Raw genomic sequence first — 22,116 nt, 5'->3', positions numbered from 1 at the left:
CAAAGACTTCAGTGTGAGTGTGTGTGTGTGTGATACAGTCACAGGGGAAAGCTGAGGTTTTTATTTAGAAACAGTCTTTCAAAGAAGCTCTCTGTTCTCTGCTAGGTCAGTTCAGGAGCACACACACACACACACACACACACACACACACACACACACACACACACACCCACACACATACACACAATAATCTGACAATAGGCCTCACTATTTCCATCCACAGTAAACTTTCTTTTTCACCAGCACATTTCATACACGCGTCCTGTATTGTTACCATGATGGAGCCCCTCATTCTGCTTGTTTACACTGACCCTCACAGAGCTGTCATGACGCCGCCTCACTGTGTGATTTTAGACATCAGAATCAGAGGTGTGATGTGTAACACAACAGCGTTGGCATCTGTGCCGCCACGTCGGCACTGAATTTTACACAGATGTGGATCCAGCTTTGTAAACGAGCTGCTGGTATAAACACAGAACAACAGTGCCCCCCGATCTGTGTTGGTGCCTTTTTCTATAGAACAGCGAAGCTGAATAAAGACACAACATTCCTGCCTTCAACAAGCTGTATAAAAGAGGCTGTAGACTGAGTTCCCAGTTTATTGGACAAACTTGCAGTAGTCCTGAAATACATCCTCCCTTCATGAAGGTTATGATGCTCAATTTTTGTAGATTCAGCTCTTGGCAATGTCTGACTCCACCCCTAACTCCTGGTTAATCCAAAAATGGGCAAAGAGGAGGAGCACGTGTGGACCTGAGATTCTGGTGCATGTCAGTTTATCATATGATCACTCACTGCACAACCTCAGTTATTCATAACTTTTAAGCCTTGATAAAATGTAAACAAATGAGTTATACAAAAATTCACCCCCCTACAGTCATCATGAAGGAAATTAGCTCTAGAGACCAAAACTGTTTTTGTACCAGGCTGTAAACATGTTTATTTCTGCTGTAAAGTTGGACATTTTAACATGGGAGTCTATGGGGACTGACTCACTGTTGGAGCCAGACTCTAGTGGTCGTTAGAGGAACTGCAGTTTTTGGTGCTTCAGTGTTGACTTCATTTTTCAGCCTCAGATGTTGATGCTTGGTCACACACAGACACACTCCTGTTAAAACACACACACACACAATGTCGCTCACATTTGTAAACAACTTCACAAATTCCTGTTTTTATGTCCTTCCCTCTCTCTTTCTCTCTCTCTCTTGCACACACACACACACACACACACACACACACATTGTTGCTCCTCTGTTAGACAGGTTGGCGGTTGAGAGGCTGCTTCCATGGCGCCACCACCGTATCCATGGAAACGAGTCCAGTGCACCTGACTGGAACTCCCACCATAAACCATGCACAGACGCACGCACGCACGCACGCATGCACGCATGCGCGCACACACACACACACACACACACACACACACACACACACACACACACACACACACACACACAGACATACAGTCAATAGTCACTTTTGGGGACATTACATAGGCTTGCATTCTTTTCCTTGGGACAAGCCATTCCCAATGAACTGGTCTGTAGCTAGTGTTAAATGTGAAGTGTTTTAATCCTGACTGCTGACAGCCTGTTCTTTCAGTTAGTTCAATCTGCATTTGACCATATCATATATGTAATATATTGTATATCGAGATGATTTTAGGCAGTAAAACAAAAGGCACCAGGTCTACGAAGTATGAATGTTTTTATTATTGTTTTTTGCTCAAACTCAAACACATCAAAAATAAACAACCATCCTAATTTCACACCAGAATATTTCAGGATTTTTTAAAGCCGTTTCATAGAAAACTGACATTCCTAAATTATCACAGTGTGTACAGTACATAAGGATTGTGACTCATTTTCCACTACCTAATGGTTATAGTTTACATACTTATATACTCTGTAAGTTATTGTTAGAACATGTATGCTTGGCAGTGTGTGGAAATCTGACTTCAAAAAATCTTGTTTTAATGTCATGAACTTGTTTTTTCAGATATACACTCGCTCAGTGATCGAGCCCCTCCCTCCTCCTCCCACCAAAGATGCTGCGACCTCCCCCATCTCCCCACCGACCGCTGCAGCGGCTGCCGTCACCCCCGCCCCCCCTTCGGAAGGAGCTCCCAGCAGCCCTCCCAGTGCAAGCCCCGCCCCCGGGCCCTCCTTGCCCCGCCCTCAGGACAAAACCAGGAAGAAGAAGATGTCGGATGAGGAGATCCTGGAGAAATTACGTAAGACAATTTACGCAAGCACGCACGCACGTGCGCGCGCGCACACACACACACCGGTTGGAAAAGCTTAAGTCGTATCTATGAAACACTCCATTGTTGTGATATAACTTAATTTTACATATATCACAGAATTGATCCCTGAAGTCATTTGACCATTAAAAATCCTGTTACCAACAGTTCAGTTAGTTTACATACAGGCACTAAACAAAAGAACAACCACTTAAGTATGTGGACACCACTTTGTGTACTTTTCCTCAGGGGCTGTAGTATATGGTTTGAGCTTGTAATAGTGCTACAGCATACAATGGTAATTTAGACAGCGAACAGTTTCCTGGCCTGCACAGAGCCCTGAGCTTAGCCCCTGAACACGGACATAGAGCCAGACCTCATCACCCAGCATCACTGTGGGACGACACTAATGTTCTCGCGGCTGAACGGGAGCAAATCTACATACAGTCTACATACTACATACAGTCTACATACTTTTGGCCATATAGTGTATGTAATGATGCCTCAGATGGAGTTAAACATACATTACATACATATTCTCAACTAAACTACAGAATAATACATGCTCAGCAGACAGAACATGATTTTCAGACACCATCAGTACCTCAGACATTTGACAGCCTCACATCTGATGTTAGTTGCTTGCTTGTTACCGGGGGTAACAAGCTACCCTGAAACCACATACAGTTGTGTGTGGTAAAAAACAAAAACAGGGACACTAAATCACTCCTCAGATCAGCTGAAGAGAAGCAGTGGCTCCTCCTGGTTAGAAGTCAAACTGTCCTCTGTCAGACTGAAGTCATTTAAAGTCCAAGGGGCTCTGATACATTTAGAAGCTTTTATTAGCCTCCATCAGGATCCTGATCAAAATGTGTAACTTTCAGTAAAGTAAAGCTCCTTTTCTTTAACAGAGGCCCATATAAGTCCCAATACTTATATACCGCTCCTATATAATATCAGCATTGAATATTGTTCATTCTGTCACTGATGAATTTGTATATAGTAAATAATGAAAAACCCTGATGCAGTATTTACCTGTTACAGTTCAGTGAGGACAGGAGTCTGCTTGTGCTAATTTTAGTCTCATTTCCGCTCTTATTTCTGACAGGGTGTTTCATCACATTGTCTTTATCTGCACACACAGCCGCCCTCAGAGAGCAGGGTCTGATTTTATTTTAGGCTCAAGGCTCAGGTTGGTGTTGATTTCAGCAAATGTTTTATTGGGTTGACTGCCACAGCTAACAGATGCTAACAGGAAGAAGGTTTCGTTTTCTCAGAAATGAACCACAGATCTAAAAGTATTTGGACTATGATCAGTGGTCTGTTGCACAGACCTCTGGGAACCCACAGTCTTTCCTCTTGAAGCTCAACTTTTCTAACTGTGGCAGTTACCGTGAGCCAGACGTTAATATTTACAAGTCAAAGTCGAGTTACTCACACAGAGGCTCTGTCTGTGGAAGTCATTCTTTCTGACTTGAATTTGTTGTTTTGAGATCACCGGAGTAATAATCAGAATAAATTAATAACATTTATTGGTGTGAAGTTGTAGAATCATGATAATCAAAGTCCAGAATGCACTGCAGGCGACAGGTGAGCAGCACACTGAACAACACAAGAAATAAATCAGTAAAGTTAAGTTAACTGTGTTTTGTTGTCTTCTAATGAAATGAGATGATATACAGAGGTATAACCTGTGGTTGATTTTAACATGATGTTGAATATTGTTAAGTTTTTACAACATGTGCAGTGGTTACAGTTTTACATTTTTTTCAATAATGTATTCCAGATGTAAAATGATCAAATAGTTTTCATACTCGTCCTCCTAATGATATTTAAGATAATGTGAAGTCTGACTAGTTTTAATCCAGGCAACAAATCTGTTGTTTTCTAAAACTACACAATATCTAATTATAAAAAGTCAATGATGACAATTTAAATAAACTTGCATGTTGAGGAATGAATAATAATAGTTTGACAGTTTAAACATCACTGTTGCACTGCGGCTAAATCTGTGGCTACAACGATTCATTTTATAAGAAGGAAAAATTATCAATTATTAGAGAAAAGTCAGAAAATAATAAACAAATTTATGTAGGAGAAATATCAACACATCAAACTCTTACTATTGACAAACTCTGATCCTTTAACTCAACATTCCTCATGATGAAAGGTGATATTGTATTTTTTAAAACTCTGTACAGTTTGAAAAACATGTGCAAACACTGAAGCAGATATATAAAAAAAAAAAAAAAACCTTCCTCCGCACTTTGAAATGTGTTGTTGTGTGTTTGTAACCCATGAATAAAGCCTGTATATTTTTTAAACCATGCCCCACGCCTGTCCAGATGTGCTCAGGTCTCTCTCTGCTGGTAAGCCCAGGATTCTGCCTGTCTGTCCGTCTCTGACAGACCTGATATTCACTGTCCCCGCCCCCTCTGTCCAATCCTCACGTTTGATTGGTCGTCCTCTTCTCTTTCCATCATCCAGTCGCCTGCGGTTCCAGAGTGACTCCAAGTTTTGTCCTCTAATCAGCCTCCTACTGTGGACTCTGATTCCTGAACTGCAGATAGAGCTGTCTTTCTTTCTTTCTTTCTTTCTTTCTTTCTTTCTTTCTTTCTTTCTTTCTTTCTGTCTTTCTGTCTTTCTTTCTTTCTTCCTCTGAATTGACCGTTTGGACTTCTTTACATCTCCATTTTGTTGCTGACCTGTTTAGTTTTTGTCTCATCCCTCGTTCCTTCTCTCTGTCTTCTGTCTGTTGTTCCTCTCCTCTCTCTGCTCTACCTCCCAGTCAGCATGCTGCATTGACCTGAGGGTGAACATAGAGTAGAATTAGGATGGATAGAAAGACACCCGACTCTTCTATCCATTCAAATTCAGTGGTACTGTAAAATGAACAGCTGTGGATTAAAGGGCCGGAGTTTCTTCTTCTTGTTCTCTTGCTCCTCCCTGCTCATTGCTGTTTGTCTCCATCAGTCAATGAGTGAGTTTTTGCTTCTTTCTCTCTCTTTCTTCAACTCAGGGACAATTGTAAGTGTTGGAGACCCCAAGAAGAAATATACACGCTTTGAGAAGATTGGACAGGGGTAAGTCATAAATTTAATGTCTCCTGCGATTGGTTCACTCAGTCAGTGTGAATGTTTAGTTCAATGTTTGTTTGTCAGGGACCGTGTACAACTAGAATCACCTCCTGGTGGTCGTCTGCCTCCTCCACTCAGACTGGTTTCAGGTCACATCCCTGTTTATCAGAGTCAGATAAGATATGAACCATTTGTGTGAAATTTTGTCATAATTGCTGTGAAGTCTTGAGTTATGGCTAAAAAGTGTTTTGTGAGGTCACACTGACCTTGACCTTTCACCTTTAACCACCAAAATCTAATCAGTTTGTCCTTGAGTCCCAGTGGACATTTGTGCCAAATTTGAAGAAGAATATAGAAATATGTTTATTTCACATCATGAAGAAGCCTGTCATGAGTTTGTTTCTATCCTGTTCATCAAGTTAGAGTCACAAGGATTTACAGTAATATCAGGCTTTGACTTTGATTTGTTATTAATCTAACAAAGATAAATTCAAATTAGGGGCCGCAGCTAAGGATTATTTCTCATTATCAATTATTCTTTCAATTAACGGATCAGTCATTTAATATTTTAATATTTTCTATAAAACACCAGATAATTGTGAAAAATGTTTCTCAGAGCCCAATGTGACGTCTTATTAACCAACAGTTCATGTAGAACAGAGAACAGCAGCTAATCTTCTCATTAAAGAAGATGAAAACGTCACATTTTAGTCATTTTTTCCCTAGTTATTTTCTGTTAATTGATTAATCAATTAATTTATTCATAGTTTCAGCTCAACTTCAAATGGATAGGAAGAGGCTAAGAGGTTTATGTTGGCCACAATGTGGGAGAAAAGGAACATAAGAAGTAAATCCAAGGCCCTGAAGGCAACATGTAATTGGTTGAATACCATTTGAATGTTGCTCTTATATATTATTCCTGTAAAGTTGTTATGTGCTTCATTACTTTGTAAGAAAACAGAGTGAAACCTGCAAATATTCATGGTGCTGCCTCAAAAGACCTCTAAGAAATTAAAATAGTTTTCATTCAACAAACAAATGCAGCTGAATGTTGACCTGGAGCTCTCATGCTGTCTGTTGTCAGGGCGTCTGGGACGGTTTACACAGCTATTGACATCGCTACTGGACAGGAGGTAGGTTTCCTTTATCATCCTCAGTGTTTTATTTCTTCCTTTCTTCCTACATCCCTCTGTTCTCTGTTCTCCTTCAGCTTACACCGAGCCACACCCCTCAGTCACAAAGGTAATGCTAGCAGTGCTGAAAGGACACGTTGGTAAAACTGGAGGATACTGACATTCAGGGCCAGTAAATCATGACAGATCTCGACAGAAAGACCGACGGACTTGCATCGATTGAGCTACGCTGTGAATATGGTTAAAACCCCAAGAGAGATACAGTTTGTGAAAAGACTGACATTCAAAGATTGTTCTTTCAGCCCTTTTTAACGTCCATGATGAATTTACAAACACAGGACAGCATTGATATCTATTTAAGGGATTGACTGGATACAGTAGCTACTGTATGTTAAAGCTCCCACATCATAACAGACACATTCTTCAGGGTTAAAAAAGAATCAACTTCAACATCTTGAAGTCAAGAGGAAATAAAGTCCACTCCCTGGATGATGAAGATGAAGCTGAACCTATAGCAAGTTTAAAGTAAAGTTATGTTAAACCATGATGCTGAAGTGAGTTCAAATTTTTTCCCAGACTAAGTCTCAGACTTAAGGGTTGAAATTGCAAATTTAGTGGGAAATGAAGTTTAAACAAAACCTTTTTTTTAAAGTCAAGATGGGTTAGGAAAGCTAGATGCTAAAGACTTGACAGGGAGTTTAAAGGAAGCGTACGTCAGTTCATCCCGGGTGTCAGCCTTCACTCATGGAAAATAAAGCGAGGAAGAGACTCGGGGGAAGAGAGCAGTTCAGTCTGAGTTTGCACAGTGAGAACATTGTGGCAGTAACTGGATTTAAGTCCGGCTTCAATAACTGTGACTTTCAGGTTAATTTTAAAGGAGCTCAGTTCGTCTGTCAGACTAATCCTCCTCAGTTTCACTCTCTGAGGATTAGTCTGTGTGCTCGCTTTTTAATGTCTGTCAGGCTGCGCTGCCTAACAACCTTTTACTGCCTTTGGATTTAGATACGTCCCCTCCTCACAGCCTTTGCTGACTGTCTTCACTTCATTTTCCTTTTCTTTCTGTTGTTGTCTTTTATTCTGTCACATTATCTGTTTCTCTTAATAAACACATCTGTCTGTCTGTCTTCTACCCCTCCCCACGTTCTCCAGTCTCTGCTCTGTGTTTGTTTCAGTCTGTGTGATTTATTTCTTGAGTCCTAACTGCAATGAAAAGTCAAATGTTTCTCTTTTTATCTCAGGTTGCCATTAAACAAATGAACCTTCAGCAGCAGCCGAAGAAAGAACTGATCATCAACGAGATTCTGGTGATGAGGGAAAACAAGAACCCAAACATCGTCAACTACCTGGATAGGTTAGACACACACACACACACACACACACACACACACGTTTCCTTTGTGTTCATTTGTCAGGTGCCACAGTAAATTACCATGACAGGGAAAGAAAATGTGACGGTTTGTCTGACTGCCAGTTCTGTATTTTTCCTGGATTATCCTTTTCTGTGATTCATATGGTTTCACGTTTAGAGACGGTTCCAGCTCTTTGGATTTAATTAGAGCTTGGTAGCATCGGTTGAAATCTCTTTGGATATCTGTACGTCTGTAAATCTGTGCTGATGGAGCGTAGGTCATAAAGCTCAAAACCAGTATCAACTCCCAGCCAAACCAGTCACTACTTATTAAAATGTCCTTTTATGATACTTCAAACTTTTCATTTATGTCAATAACAACAAAAGAAAACAACAACATTGTTGCTAGGCACTATGACACTTTTACCTACAGTATACAAACATTACATATGGTTATCCAGGAAGTAACAAAAAGAAAAGATATACTCCGTTTTTAAAAATCATTCACTGATCTGAATAGAAAAGTCAGTCTTTCATTCTCAGGAATCAGTTATTAAGTCACTTTATCAATAATGCTGCATTAATGTGCTTCTGGTGAAGTGACACCGCTGACATGACACCGCAGCGCATTTGAACACAGCAGGCACCTAATGATTAAAACCAGCAGACGAAGCAGGAGGATTATATTTACTTCTGACTGGTTCCCTGTCAATGTTGCTGCTCTGATGAAAATAAAACTGAAGGGAAGTAGGTACAGTATGTGAAACAAGTTGGAAAAAAATAGCCAAATGTGAAGTTCCCAAACCTTTCCTGGAAACCTGGAAAACTCCAGATGTTTCCAGGAGCAGTGGAAACACTGTAGATGTTACTGAGGAAACGCCACTAAGCTGCAAACTGTGGAGACTGAAACATGATGAGAAGTTACCTGGTTCACCGTTGCTGTTGCCATGGCAACCTGCTGGACATTTTGTGTGTGTGTGTGTGTGTGTGTGCGCGTGTGCGCGCATGTTTTTTTTCTTGAGACAATGAGGCACATGCAAGACTGGTGATAAAACTGTCATCCCCATGGAAACAACATTTTCACTGTCAGTGATTTATTGTGAGGGTTTCACAGGACTGACAAAAGACTGCGTTTGGTCTTTGTTTAGTTGTTTTTTTTAATGCTCAGTGTTGAGTCCATGACCTTTCCTATTTTCCTATATGAGAGTTACATTCATTCATTCATTTAATGAGAGCAGTTTCACTCTCTATTGCATGAACGCCATGTGTTCGCAGGACAACAAACACAGCATGTCACAGAGCAAAAACCAAGCATTCAGACAAACATCCAAACGTGTAAATCACAGGACAAGAGCGGCGACTGAACCAGCAAAACATTTGAACACAAAATAGGATAAAAGCTGAGTTAACTTCAGGCTCTGCACCTCACTCAGACAGACTTTGACTGTGGCTTTGATAGAACAAATAGTCAGACTTCAGATAGACTCAGTCTAAATTCGTCTGTTGCACAAAACAGTTTAATTCTTGACTATCTTAAGCTGGATTGTGGTCCAATGAATTCTGGGTAAATTAAGACTTTTTTCAAAAAAAAAAAAATGGCTGACAGAGGAACCGCATCCATCTCAGCTCTATTTACCCCAGCAGAAAATGTTTGTCTTTTGGAAGAATTCAACAGTTACAAGGACGCTTTACTTATTAAATATATTTTGTAAAAAAAAAAAAGGCTCCAGTCTCTAAAAACCCTTTCCCTTCCCCAATGTTAGCAAACTCAGTAGTAACTCAATTATGAGCCATGTTTTCCTGTTTTGTTGGTCTTAGGCCTGAGTTAGCCTGGGGGCAAAGTGTCTAATGTTTTTGTCTTGAAATGAGTCAGTCGTTATTTTTGTGAAACAGTCTGGCCAACATCAGACTGATCTATGAACAGAATTAAGGCTGGACCAACACTACAGACCAGTCTGAAGTCTGATGTGTCTTTAGCCTGTGCCGGTGCTGTCAGCAGAGGACTCAGTTAAAACCTGAAAATCAGCCAAAGAAATCAGTTGATCCATTTTCAGATCATCCTCCAGTGAATTCCATCAGAAAGGAACAAAGAATTTAAAGGCCCAAGCTCTTTTCTCATGTAGTGGAGCAATGAATTTACCTAAACTGAAGGAGAGATGTCAGATATCCAGCTGTTTTCCTACAAAGACTTTATAAGTAATCAATATTAAAGAGTGCTAATCCGCTCTGACAGACAACCTACACTGATGTACAGGTCACAGTGATGAGCCATCACCTGCTGTGACAACATGTAACGACTGAAGTATAGATGGAGGAGCAGGCACATATAGAATAAAGTCGCCACAGTGCAGAACAGACATGAATGTTGACTGTACTGAAGGAGAGAAACGAGGGAGTTAAATGTCAGTTGGTCCATGAAACACAAAAACCAGAGAATAAAAACAGCCAGCAAAGTGTGTCCTGTTTCCAGCCAGTGTATTTTACCAACAGACATCAAATGGCACCGGGGATTAGTCGATTAATCAATTGCCTGACAAACAAAAAAGGTAATCTAGAAAAATGTCGATAACTGATTAATAATTTAAGTAATTTATCATAATATTTGCTGTTTTCCAGCTTTTCAAATGTGACAATTTGCTGCTTTCATTGTATATGATTGTATATTCAATGTCTCTGTGTCAGATGAAACAATCTGTAGACATGACCTTGACCTCTGGGAAATATACAATCAATTCATGCTATAAATCTGTGAAGAAAAACCTAAATGGCAGCGCTACCAATTAAACAGAGTGCTTTAATATTCTTTCTGACAAAATGTCTGTGTTTCATTCAAATACAGTTCATATTGTTCATTTAAATATTTGCATCTGTTGATGTTTGCCATAGTTACTTGGTGGGCGACGAGTTGTGGGTGGTGATGGAGTACCTGGCTGGAGGTTCATTGACTGACGTCGTCACGGAAACCTGCATGGATGAGGCCCAGATAGCTGCTGTGTGCAGAGAGGTAAGAGACTTGAGACAACACTTTGACCACATTTCTCTCTCTCTCTCTCTCTCTCTCTCTCTCTCTCTCTCTCTCTTTCTCTCTCTCTCTCTCAGGAGCTGGATGGTCTCCTAAAGTTTTATTGCGCACCTTTTTTTGTATAATTCATATTCTCTCTCTCTCCCTCTCTGCAGTGTCTGCAGGCGTTGGAGTTCCTCCACTCGAACCAGGTCATCCATCGAGACATCAAGAGTGACAACATCCTGCTGGGCATGGACGGCTCCGTCAAACTCAGTCAGTGCACGACAGCTGTCATTATATCATCTCTTTCTTTTAATTATTCAGTCTGTGTATTAATTATGTCTTATAATGATATTTATTATTTATTTATATTGGTGTACGGCTATTTGCTGTGTAATTGTATCAACAGCACAACACTGAGGGTGGTTGTTGTAGTGTCCTATTTTGACCAGCAGGGGAGGCTCTGATTCTTTTAGTTCAGTCTGACCTCAGTCTGTCAGATAGATCGATAGATAGAGTTGTGATTTACTTGAGTTTTTATATAGTTTACAGACTTTATATTGTTATATTATTTATCTTGATATGCTATTATGCTATATTTATATATATATATATACAGAGTAGGTTTTTGAAATGTCCTGTAGAGCTTTGATGTAAACAATAAAAGGGAAACTGAAACTGATTCACATTATTGATTATGTTCAAAAATTTCTTGCAATCATTTAAACTTTAAACTTTCTGTTTTAAACTTGAACTTTAAACTCTTGCAAACGTTGTGAACACATGGACTCATTTTTTCCTCTCTCCTCCTCCCAGCTGACTTTGGGTTCTGTGCCCAGATCACCCCAGAGCAGAGTAAACGCAGCACTATGGTCGGGACCCCGTACTGGATGGCTCCGGAGGTTGTGACCCGAAAAGCCTACGGTCCCAAAGTGGACATCTGGTCCCTGGGCATCATGGCCATAGAGATGGTTGAGGGGGAGCCGCCTTACCTGAACGAAAATCCACTCAGGGTGAGATTGTGTTTAATCAAAGCACTGAGTGTGTTTACTGTAGCACCTACAGCATCTTTGGATTACTCACTAAGGAGCTTCTTTTTTCTCAGATTTTTTTAGCAGATGTATGGAGGTTTATTTGCAGTGGTGTTATCATGTCTGTGTTCATGTCTGACTGAATCATGACTCGGATTGATATTTGATGATTTGTTAAATGATCTTATTGATCTGATAGTTTGGAGATCAGTTTGAGTGAGATATGTGAATAAATGTGAGCAGTAATATGAGACATGAGGAGAGAGAGTGTCTGAACAGTGATTTCTGAATAATACAGGAACCGTTTGACAGTAAATATCAAAACAAATGCATTTGTTTAATGCTGCATTTGGCCACATACAGAGGAGCAAAAGTCTGAGACCACTTTCCCTTTCACTTGAATGTAGAAGTGGCCTCAGACTTTTGTGTGTGTGTATAACTTGTTTTGTGTGTCTTATTTTTTTTTTTCACATTTAAGTCGAGACATGTTGAATGAGAGAGAGAGTACCCGCGTCACTGCAGAGAGAGAGTTGCATTAAGGGTCTTTTATAACCTCAATGTTGTTAAAGTAGTGAGTCTACTAGAAGTGCTAACTGAGACAGAGAGAGAGTGTGTGTCTGATTCACTGGCTCTTGGGAGAGAAGACAACACATCGTTTTTTTGTTTGTTTTTTTACTTTTTATTTAATTTTTTAAGTTATTTTACAAAACAATACTGTGCTTGACAAGAGACCTCATACCCTAAAAATGGTGTTGAAGAGGGGAGTTGTCTTACAATCAGGCTGGTCTTGTATTTGGTGCAGTACAGTACATATTACCACAGCAGTGTTTCTCTGTAAACAACCACAGTGCATCAAGTGATCAGTGTGTCATTCTTAAAAATCACCACTGGATGGCACCAGAGTAAAAGCTTTCCAATTCTTGGCTGCGCTTCATGGGACATAGAGTAACATGTTGTTGATGTGTGTTGCCAAGGCGCTGTATCTCATAGCAACCAACGGGACACCAGAGCTCCAGAACCCGGAGAAACTGTCGACGATATTCAGAGACTTCCTGAACCGATGTCTGGAGATGGACGTGGAGAAGAGAGGCTCGGCTAAAGAGCTACTGCAGGTACAGTGTGTGTGTGTGTGTGTGTGTGTGTGTGTGTGTGTGTGTGTGTGTGTGTGTGTGTGTGTGTGTGTGTGTGTGTGTGTGTGCGTGCGTGCACGCGTGTGTGTGTGTGTGTGTTTGATGTGTTTCCATACATACATACATAGGTAATAGGGTGTCAAAATGACAGAGGTGAATCCAGGAAAAGAACAGGATTTTTTATCTTTTGAATTTTTCAACTTACAAACATAAAATACGCAGAATATTTTGGCACCAAAAAACCCACTATATCTTCCTCAACAGGACCTATAAAATAACACACACTTCTGCTGCCCCAAAGGGATTTAAATGTTTATCAAAACATTCACCTGGGTAAATAAAGGAAAAATATGAAGAAGAAGAAAAAAAAAGAAAAGGCAAAATAACTTATAATAATAACAAATATCTCTAATAATTAATTATCTTTCTTTTTTTAATCTATTTATTAGAAATTGCCTTCCCCCCCTCCGTCAGGAAGAAGTGTTGGCACTACAAGCCACAAGCATCAATATATAAGATCCCTGTATGTCACATGACAAACTGCCGTTGTGTAAAGATAATGTGTTTACATTTCCAACGCCATCAGGCAAAAGCTGAATTTGCGTCGGCTTGTTTTTAATAATCATTCAGCAGATGAATCTTTTGAGTGGAGTCGAGGTGGAGGAAGCTCTCAGATCCTTAACTTGAGTAAAAGTAACAATAATACATCTTAAACATATTCAATTGCCAGTTAAAGTCCTGCAATGCAAATGCTGCTTAAGTAAAAAATAGGTGTTATTAGCAAAATGGCTCCTTAATTATCGGATTATTATTCCTATAGCATTAATGTATAAGCAGCCTTTTTGACTGTTTTATATGGAGTTAATTAGTTGAATCTATAAAAAATACATATTTCATGAGCTCATCATATATTTTATATATTGAAGCTTAATCCTTCAAATAAATACTCTGGAGTAAAAACAATAACATTTCCCACTGATGTATAAAGAGACTTTAAACTTCCACATTTATAGTGGACAGGTCGACTGGAGGTGGTGTCAGCTGTCCGCTCTCAGACGGACACTTGTGGAGGTATAGAGATGTGTGGGTGGGGTTGTAGCCGAGCAGCAAAAACAGTTGTGTAACTGTTCGATGACTCAGAGCCCAGAGGTGAAGCTGGGACTTTATACTGTTTGAGGGGGAGGTCTGTTAGAGAAGTAATTCACTTTAACGGATCCTTTGTATGTGTGGCTGGAGAGTCCTTGTTCTCTAACTGTTTGAAGGTTGATTCAATTGTGTGTGTGTGTGTGTGTGTGTGTGTGTGTTCATGCGTGTCTGTTAAGTAGCATCAGCAAATGACAAGACAGAGCTTCTACCTTCAGTTGATGAGCTGCAGAGCTTTTCTCTCTGTTGTGTAAAACATTTTCGGATTCAAAGATGATGATGTCGCATCTGGTGAAACTCATTTTAAAACCAGATTGCCGTATCCATTTAAATATATTAAAAATATTTTTCTCTGTCTCTCTTCCTTCCCCTCTTCCGTTTCCCTCTCCTCCCTCTCTTCCTCTCCTTCCCCTCCCCTCTCTCAGCATCAGTTTCTGAAGATGGCGAAGCCTCTCTCCAGTCTGACTCCTCTCATTGTGGCTGCCAAGGAAGCCGCCAAGAACAACCGCTAGCTAGCCTTGCACTCATCATTTTGTCTGTCTATCCCTCTTTCTCTCTCTACCATCCCTCCTTCCTCTCTCTTCTCCTTTTCTTTGTCGGGAGATGGCGATGGCTGCTGGCTGGGTTACGTAACCAGTCCTTCTCTCCCGTCTTCTTCTTTTGTCTTTCGTAACCTGCACCAACTGCTCCTTCACCCTGTAACCTTTGAGCCCAAACTAGACCTCCCCAGTACCCCCCCCCCCCACCCCCACCCCCACCCCCACCCCCACCCCACCGCATCCCCTGTTTCTCTCACAGGGAGACAGAAGGGCAGTTTCTTCCTGTAACTTCTTCTTTCGACACTCCGCTGGACTCAGACAAGAAGACGGGGGAATAACTGAATGACATCATCAGTTGATCTGTGATCAAGTGATGTCATTGCTGACATCACCGCCCCCCCAACCGGTATGAACAACCTGATATGGGATAGAAAGGGTTTCAACAGAGCCCAAGGACTCATGGGAGTTTTTTTTTTTAAATCAGTGTTTGTTTGTTTTTTCTACCTTGTCTGTAAACCCCCCAAACACACACACACACAAACACACATACACACACACACACACACACACACACATACACACCATAACAGCCAACCAGCACCCTCTGCTGCAGACTGTAGTGGTCGTGTGTGTGTGTGTCTGTGTGTGTGTGTGTGTGTGTGTGTGTGCGTCAGTCAGTCATCTATTTGTTTCAGTTGGACATATTTCATCATCTTCTAAAAGTGCATTCGTTGATTTTCATTTGATCATGCATTTTTTTAAATCAACTTTTCTGTGCGTGTGTGTGTGCGTGTGTGTGTGTGTGTGTGTGTGTGTGTGTGTGTGTGTGTGTGTGTGTGTGTGTGTTTGTGTGTGTCACTGGGGGGATGTTGGGATATTACTTAAGTTGATTGTAGCGTTACCCTCTGTAGTTGTGGACACGAGGAGGGGAGGTGTGGTACTGTGTCGTGTCTGCAGTGTGAGCTGTGAGCTAGAGAATATTAATATTAATTATCCTGAGGAAACACTGGGTGCCCAGAGCTGATGGACTGAGTTTGCACGTGAGAGGCTTTCGCCTTTAAAAAAAAAACAAAACAAAAAAAACAACCATTTCGACTGGATGATGTCTTTCCACCAGATCCACCCAATCAGGTTTTAAAAGCAACATTTTCTTCTGCTCTAGACGTTTATACTTTCATTAGGCTTTAGTGTGAAGTAAAGCATTGACCGTTGCTGATATAAAGAGCGGAAATTAAACTGGAAGTTCAAAACCTCATTCAAAATCCCACTGATATTTGTAATTATGCTAAACTCCAGCCTTTGTGGCTCGTTTCATGTTAAGATGAGGATGGTAGCTTTTTGAAAAATTTTGTAATTTTGTTGTTTACTCAATATTTATGTTTTTTAGCAGTCTTTAACAAACACTATTTCTCAGTAGCCTGAAGTTTTAGTCTCTAAAAGCTTAAAATCCAACACTTGAAGAGAGCGCTGGTGAGATTTATGGATGTTATAACATGAGTACCTGTGTACTCTTTTTTTTTTTTTCCTTTTTTCATCTGCCCTCACAAAGTCATTGTAGTTTTAAGATTTGCATTTCTTCTAACAGCTGCTGTAGTGGAGCCAATTCGTCTTAGAATATGGAAAGTTAACTCCAGGAGCACGTTTCATCTTTACAGACAGACAGACAGATGAAAGACATGCTGAATGACAGATGGCACACCGAGTTAAAGAAGCCACAGGAACAGAGGCTAATGACCCAGCCATGATGTCAGGCTCTCAGCTGGAGCAGCGTTTCCCAGTGTACGGAGGCCTGCAGGGCTCAAAATCACACTCAGGTTTACTCAAGAGTTTTTCTTATCGCTGTCAGAGAAGCTGGATGCTGATAGAGGAGAGGTCTGATAAAAGCACAGACAGTGAAGAGAGGCAGCTGTTGTTTTTTTTTTAAATTACAAATGAATATTCTTTATTTAAGCATAATCAACCCATGTAGCATTGCACTCCTACACTATTGTCTGACTCAGAAACAATGATTATCAATGCAGCAGATCTATTTTATTCCACGTATTTGACTTCGTTGTCAGAACAAATTAATCACAGTAAACATGAAGGTGTTGAAACTGAAACTGACAAAAGACCGCTGTGACTTCCAGCTGTCAACAGCTGGAAGTGAGCTTTAGCTTGAAACACTTAAAAGCTAATATGGTGTGAAAAAGTTGGATTTTAACAGTGAAATCTCCTATTTTCTACTTGTACACATTCAAAATCAGCTCAGTATAGTCAGAATCAGAAATCTAAACATCTAAGTGTACACACAAACAACTTTACTGTGATGTGACCAAGAAAAACAAGTTGTTAAGCCATGGTCCATAACAACCCCCCCCGCCAAACTCACTCCATCTGCAGCTCTGGGACTTCACTGTCTGCAGGCGCGATGCGAAGACTGTGAGGGAGAGAATGTGCATGTCAACAAGCTTTTTGTAAACGGTACGTTAAAGATAGAGAAAAAAAAAAAGTGAAATGAGTTGTGATAATGTTGAAACATGTAGTGACGATACATGAAGGATGCTTGTGTACAATAGGAAAGATTATATGTCAATCCTATTTTCAGAAGAATGAGACGAATAAATTCTACGATGGTACAACATGTTTGTTTCTGCCTGGAGGACTGTCACATCCCAGGAACCCTCTGAACGTAAGCTGTATATTTTACATGCGAAACACAAAAAAGAAAAAAAAAACTGCATTGATGACAAAAAACAACAACAACAATCTGTTTCAACTTTTGTTTACGGACTGAGTTTTCTTTTTTAGAACTGATCAGTGTCAGATAATGACTTCACCACCTGTTCTTGATCGAGTATTTGTTTTGGATCTATTTCTGCTGAATCAAAGGAACAGAGTTTTTCTTGTCCTGTAACTGATGGGTCACAGGTTCAAATCCTGCAAGAGCCAAAGTTTCCATCAACAGCCACGGTTAATTGCTCTGCATCCGAGTGTCGGATGAGAAACACACCTGCAATGTAAATACCCAAAATCAATCTCCAAGCTCTCACTTTGATTTCTGTTCTTAGCTGTTGTTGTTTTTTTTTTTATGTAGTGTTAATGTACCTCTGGCCTTAAACTGTTTCAAAGGTGCAGGACTACTTTAATAACAGTCTGACGGCAACAACACACCGGCAACATTTTGAGGCAGCAGTGAATTATCTAAATTTATGGCTCCAACTAATGATTATTGTGATTGTCTGAATCTGCTGATTATTTTCTTTGTCAATTGATTCATCTTAACGTTTCTGAAATATCAAAAATAGTGAAACTGTTCATCACAATTTCCTGCATTGTGTAACCAACAATTCAAGCTCAAAGATATTCACTTCACAGTCATAGTCCTTGCAATGAAAACACTTTGATTATTGATTATCAATCAACTAATCGTTGCAGTGCTGCACCAAGATCAGCACGTTTCTCGGTCATCATAACTGCGGTCACAGATTTGAACTCAGCCAGTGTGAGCAGTGACTGCTGAAGTGTCTTTGAGCACAGGGCTGTTTGCACCGGCTGCAGCACAGAGAACAAAAGCTGTGAAGATGATAAACGTCTCAAACCTGCCTGAGACTGTTGCCACTGTGTGTGTTTTTGTGTCCTGGTCTGAACCTCCAGCACAGAGCTGAACTGGACTTGAAGGACTATCCTCTAGTTTTCCAGTTTGTTTTCTCTCAGTTTGCTCTGTGGCAGAGTTGTCTGAAAACCAGGTGAATTCTGTAAGTAGTTTAGAGTTTTGCTTTCAATAAACACTCTTCAAAATAGAAAGCAACATTAAACAATTTTATCGAGTATTCTCAAGAGCTGTCTGTCAGTGGGGGGAAAAAAAACAAAAAAAAAAAACGCAGGAATGATCCTTTAACAATCCTTTAAAAAGGGCTATTTGTAAGTTTTCTCTGCCGCTGAACATGGCTGAACTTGCCAGGAGTGGACGGTGGTGTATGGAAGCCGAGAAAGGCCATACTTGCAAATCATTTTTTATCCTGTTAACTCGAGAAAACAAAGCTCTGTTATCTCGAGATAACGGGATAATAAAAACAATTGCGAGTATGGCCTTTCTCTGCTTCCGTTATGGCGCCATACAAGAGGTTATAATTCACCTGAAGCAGCGCTACGTCTTCAGGGCAGACTGGACTGGGGCTAGCTGATAGCATGCTAACTTTAGTAGAAGAAAAGCAGTGATAGAAATTGAAGTAAATCGAGAGTCAACATTGGCATTGCTTCCCACTCTTGCTTCCTGCTCTCGGTGAGTAAAGGAATGACACTTGATGCTGAACTCGTAACATTTCTTCTCGAGTGGTAAGTAAACAGCTGTTAATGCTAACGTTGGCTATATAGCAATCGCAAAACTTACAAATAGCTCCTTTAAACATTGGTAAAAGTTTACTTTCACCATGCAGTGGCACTTTGATGGTGTCATATCAATGTGACAATGAAAACATTGGCTACCCACCAAGATGTGTGTTGATGCGATGGATCGTACCCAACTGTATGATTAACACTTCAGATTGACGAGACTGCTGCAGTGTTCCAGATGAGTGTCACTATGTTATAAATGTTGGATAAAATGTTAAATAAGGTACTACAACTTTTAGCTACTCTAAAATAACCCTAACCCCACCTGCATGGCACTCAGAGAAGACAGCAGCTCCACTGATGTGTTCCTCTTATCTGATGTTCTTCTGTCGACCTCTGATAGGTTTTTGTTGGTGTATTTCAAATACTAAGAATAATTACTGGATGGAGCCATTTGTTTTTTTAAATTCCACAAGCCTGAAAATTTAACAAAAATATGCAGCATCTTATTGTCAGGTACTTCACCTTTCTTCAACCCATCTGAAAGACTCTCAGAGACTACCACTTGTACAAAGCAACATCCATGCGCCCCCTGCAGTCACAGGTTATGGTGGTCGCAGCGTGCGGTGCAACACCGGCTTTATTGTAAACTCAAAGTGGTCTCGGTCCTGATCGCTTCACACAGTCCGACTACAACTTTGTCAAAGCTGGGAACTCACATCCTCATGACCTAACACCACCACAGGTACTGGATTAAAGAAAGACCATCTTTGGTATGAAGTTATCTAAGGCGTTAACTAGTTTAGAACTAGTAAGTTTACTTTATGTTACAGCAGCTCACGCTCTTGATGCTTCAGTGGTGAAAAGTTGGTAAAGCAGTGATGCCTGTTAGTAAAAATGATCACACTAAACCTGAGGACCTTTGCTGTGTTGGGCTGGAAGTTGATTCATAAATTCATAAGGAAAATACAACTTTTCACCAAACTACATAATATGAAATATGTTATTGATGATATCGTTTGGATCCATAATTTGCATTCACATAATGACGTGTCAAGATTCGTTGTACAAATAGCAGTCAGCCATCCTCAGAATACCGATAATGGGAGTGCCACTGCAGTTTATACAAGACTGGATTTTGAATTGTTTCCCTGTGCAAAACTCAGCATCAGTTTCCTTTGCCTTTAGCTACACACGAGAGCTCTGCTTCACCTGCAAAGTGTCAGTCAAAGAGACACAAAACAACATGTGTGTAGATGTTTTGTGTCTCTTTTAGTCTGGGTGTCTCTGCCCCTGTGTTGGGGGGCGGGGGCCTTTTATGTGTCTGTGCCCAGGGAACCGTCCATGATCGTCCAATGTGACCATTTTATACCTGCCAAGATAAACTACCATTCCCAAATAAAGATCACAACAACAATGTGATGATCGTCTCATTCAGCCTCTTTAGGAAACTGCTGCTGACTTGATGATGTGTTACAGATACACTGCTGCACCTTTGGTAAACATAATGATTTTACTGTGTGAAGTGACCATCGCGTAGCAGCGGAAAGGAGGATTCAGACTTGGTACAGTCCAAAGGGGCCTGGTTCAGTCCAGGATGAGACGGTCAAATGACGTCTCCACTCCACATTGTATCAGAGCCATAATTTCTGTTTATAAGTCATTTTGATTATTTGAAACAACTCTGAAAAATGAAAGAATAAATCTGTACAAAAACTGAAAGCCTGGTTTGATTGTTTATCTAAGTACCTGTAGCTGTTTGCACCCAATCTTCACTCAGAGCACCTTTTTCTGATTGAATTGAACTGATCTCACACACTGCCAGGAGAGGATACACAGGTGTTGGTTGCCAATAAATTCAAAGTCACTTAAAATACAGCTTTGGCTGCTTAGATGGCCATAGATAAATAATAACCACAAATGCATTTTAAATAAGCCACATGTAAATTTGAGAAATCCAAACATCATCTGATCTGGTGTCTTGTTACTGTATAATTATAGTTAGCTGCTTAGCTCTGCTTGCTTTTCTGTAAAAGTCACCGTACACCACTGTTGTGCATCCATGGATACTTTGCAAACAGGAATAGCTAATAACTGAGGCGGGACACTTAATGGTGACTTACAAAAATGTAAATAGATTTTAAAAAAGGCTCAAGTTGTAGCTCAAAATGTAACTAGAAACTGAAACCACGGCAACATTATAATTATAATTCCTGTTTACATCTCTGAAAGCTTCATGGGAATTGTTCCAAAACGTGGCAGGGATGGGGGAGTCCAGGATTGGACCCCACAGTGTCAGACTTTGAAAACTCCATTCTCAGAGTTAAATAATCAGGATTTTATTTTTATCTATTACATGATTTCCTAAAACTCCTGAAAACTCTAAAGCCTCTTTATAAATCAGTTATGTAAACTACTGTTCTTTCTCTGAGTCTGAGACAGAAATGAGCTTAAATCGTCTGGCTGTGTCGGCCTCCCCCCGCTGTCCGTCTGGTTGTGAAATTAGATCCCACCTACTTTTTTCCCCCTTTCTCCTAATTATAAATGGTAATTACTGTTTGCCTGCTTGCTAAGCTTCCCTTTCATCTTCAGGCTAATAGGGAATGAGTTTTTGGTGGAAGCGAAGCTGCATTGCTGCGTGTGAATCGGTGTTAAGCCCCCAGTGGCCCTGCAGTGGAGTCAGTCTTAGTTGTTGCATAATGTTGAACTTTCGTCAGTGTTTCCAGCTGAGTGACCTCCTGCTGGCTGATGATTGCAGCACTCACATCTACAGACTGAAACACCCTGAACTCTGAGTAGACACCTCTGATGCATTGTGGGAGTTTTCATGTGTAGCCAATCGTTGCTGTTGTGGGGTTCATCTGATTGATCCTTACTTTTATCTCAAGTCCACATCAGTGTCGAGCCTTTAGTCTCACAGGCATTTCCATGTATAAGGCTTCATTTTGGCCATTGTCAAGAAATTGCACTACAGAACTGTACATTTATCAACTTCACAAACAAATATGTCACTGTCAGAGAGGGAAAACTAGACAAAGAGAGGAAGTACGCAACCAACAGACACACGAGATATGCAATCTCAAAGTGAAAACAGGAAATCATAAACACAAAGTCCAAACAAAGAGTCTTTTCAGACCATGACGTTTCTGATACAT

General features: G+C 40.4%; 1 protein-coding gene across 1 annotated transcript in view; it reads left to right on the top strand.

The window, feature by feature from the left end:
• Window positions 1-20,683, top strand: part of pak1 (p21 protein (Cdc42/Rac)-activated kinase 1) — a 70,234-nt gene extending 49,551 nt beyond the window's left edge. Inside the window, exons 8-16 of the mRNA XM_056373887.1 lie at window positions 1,999-2,233; window positions 5,262-5,325; window positions 6,404-6,452; window positions 7,691-7,803; window positions 10,687-10,804; window positions 10,978-11,077; window positions 11,621-11,817; window positions 12,810-12,947; window positions 14,534-20,683. Of these exons, the coding sequence (XP_056229862.1) occupies window positions 1,999-2,233; window positions 5,262-5,325; window positions 6,404-6,452; window positions 7,691-7,803; window positions 10,687-10,804; window positions 10,978-11,077; window positions 11,621-11,817; window positions 12,810-12,947; window positions 14,534-14,620 (1,101 nt within the window). The 3' untranslated portion in view covers window positions 14,621-20,683. The remainder of the gene's footprint in view (window positions 1-1,998; window positions 2,234-5,261; window positions 5,326-6,403; window positions 6,453-7,690; window positions 7,804-10,686; window positions 10,805-10,977; window positions 11,078-11,620; window positions 11,818-12,809; window positions 12,948-14,533) is intronic.
• The last annotated feature ends 1,433 nt before the right edge of the window (window positions 20,684-22,116 follow it).

This window comes from Seriola aureovittata, chromosome 4 (assembly GCF_021018895.1).
Source record: "Seriola aureovittata isolate HTS-2021-v1 ecotype China chromosome 4, ASM2101889v1, whole genome shotgun sequence".
Taxonomy (NCBI): Eukaryota; Metazoa; Chordata; class Actinopteri; order Carangiformes; family Carangidae; genus Seriola; species Seriola aureovittata.
This window is presented reverse-complemented; position numbering and strand designations above follow the sequence as displayed.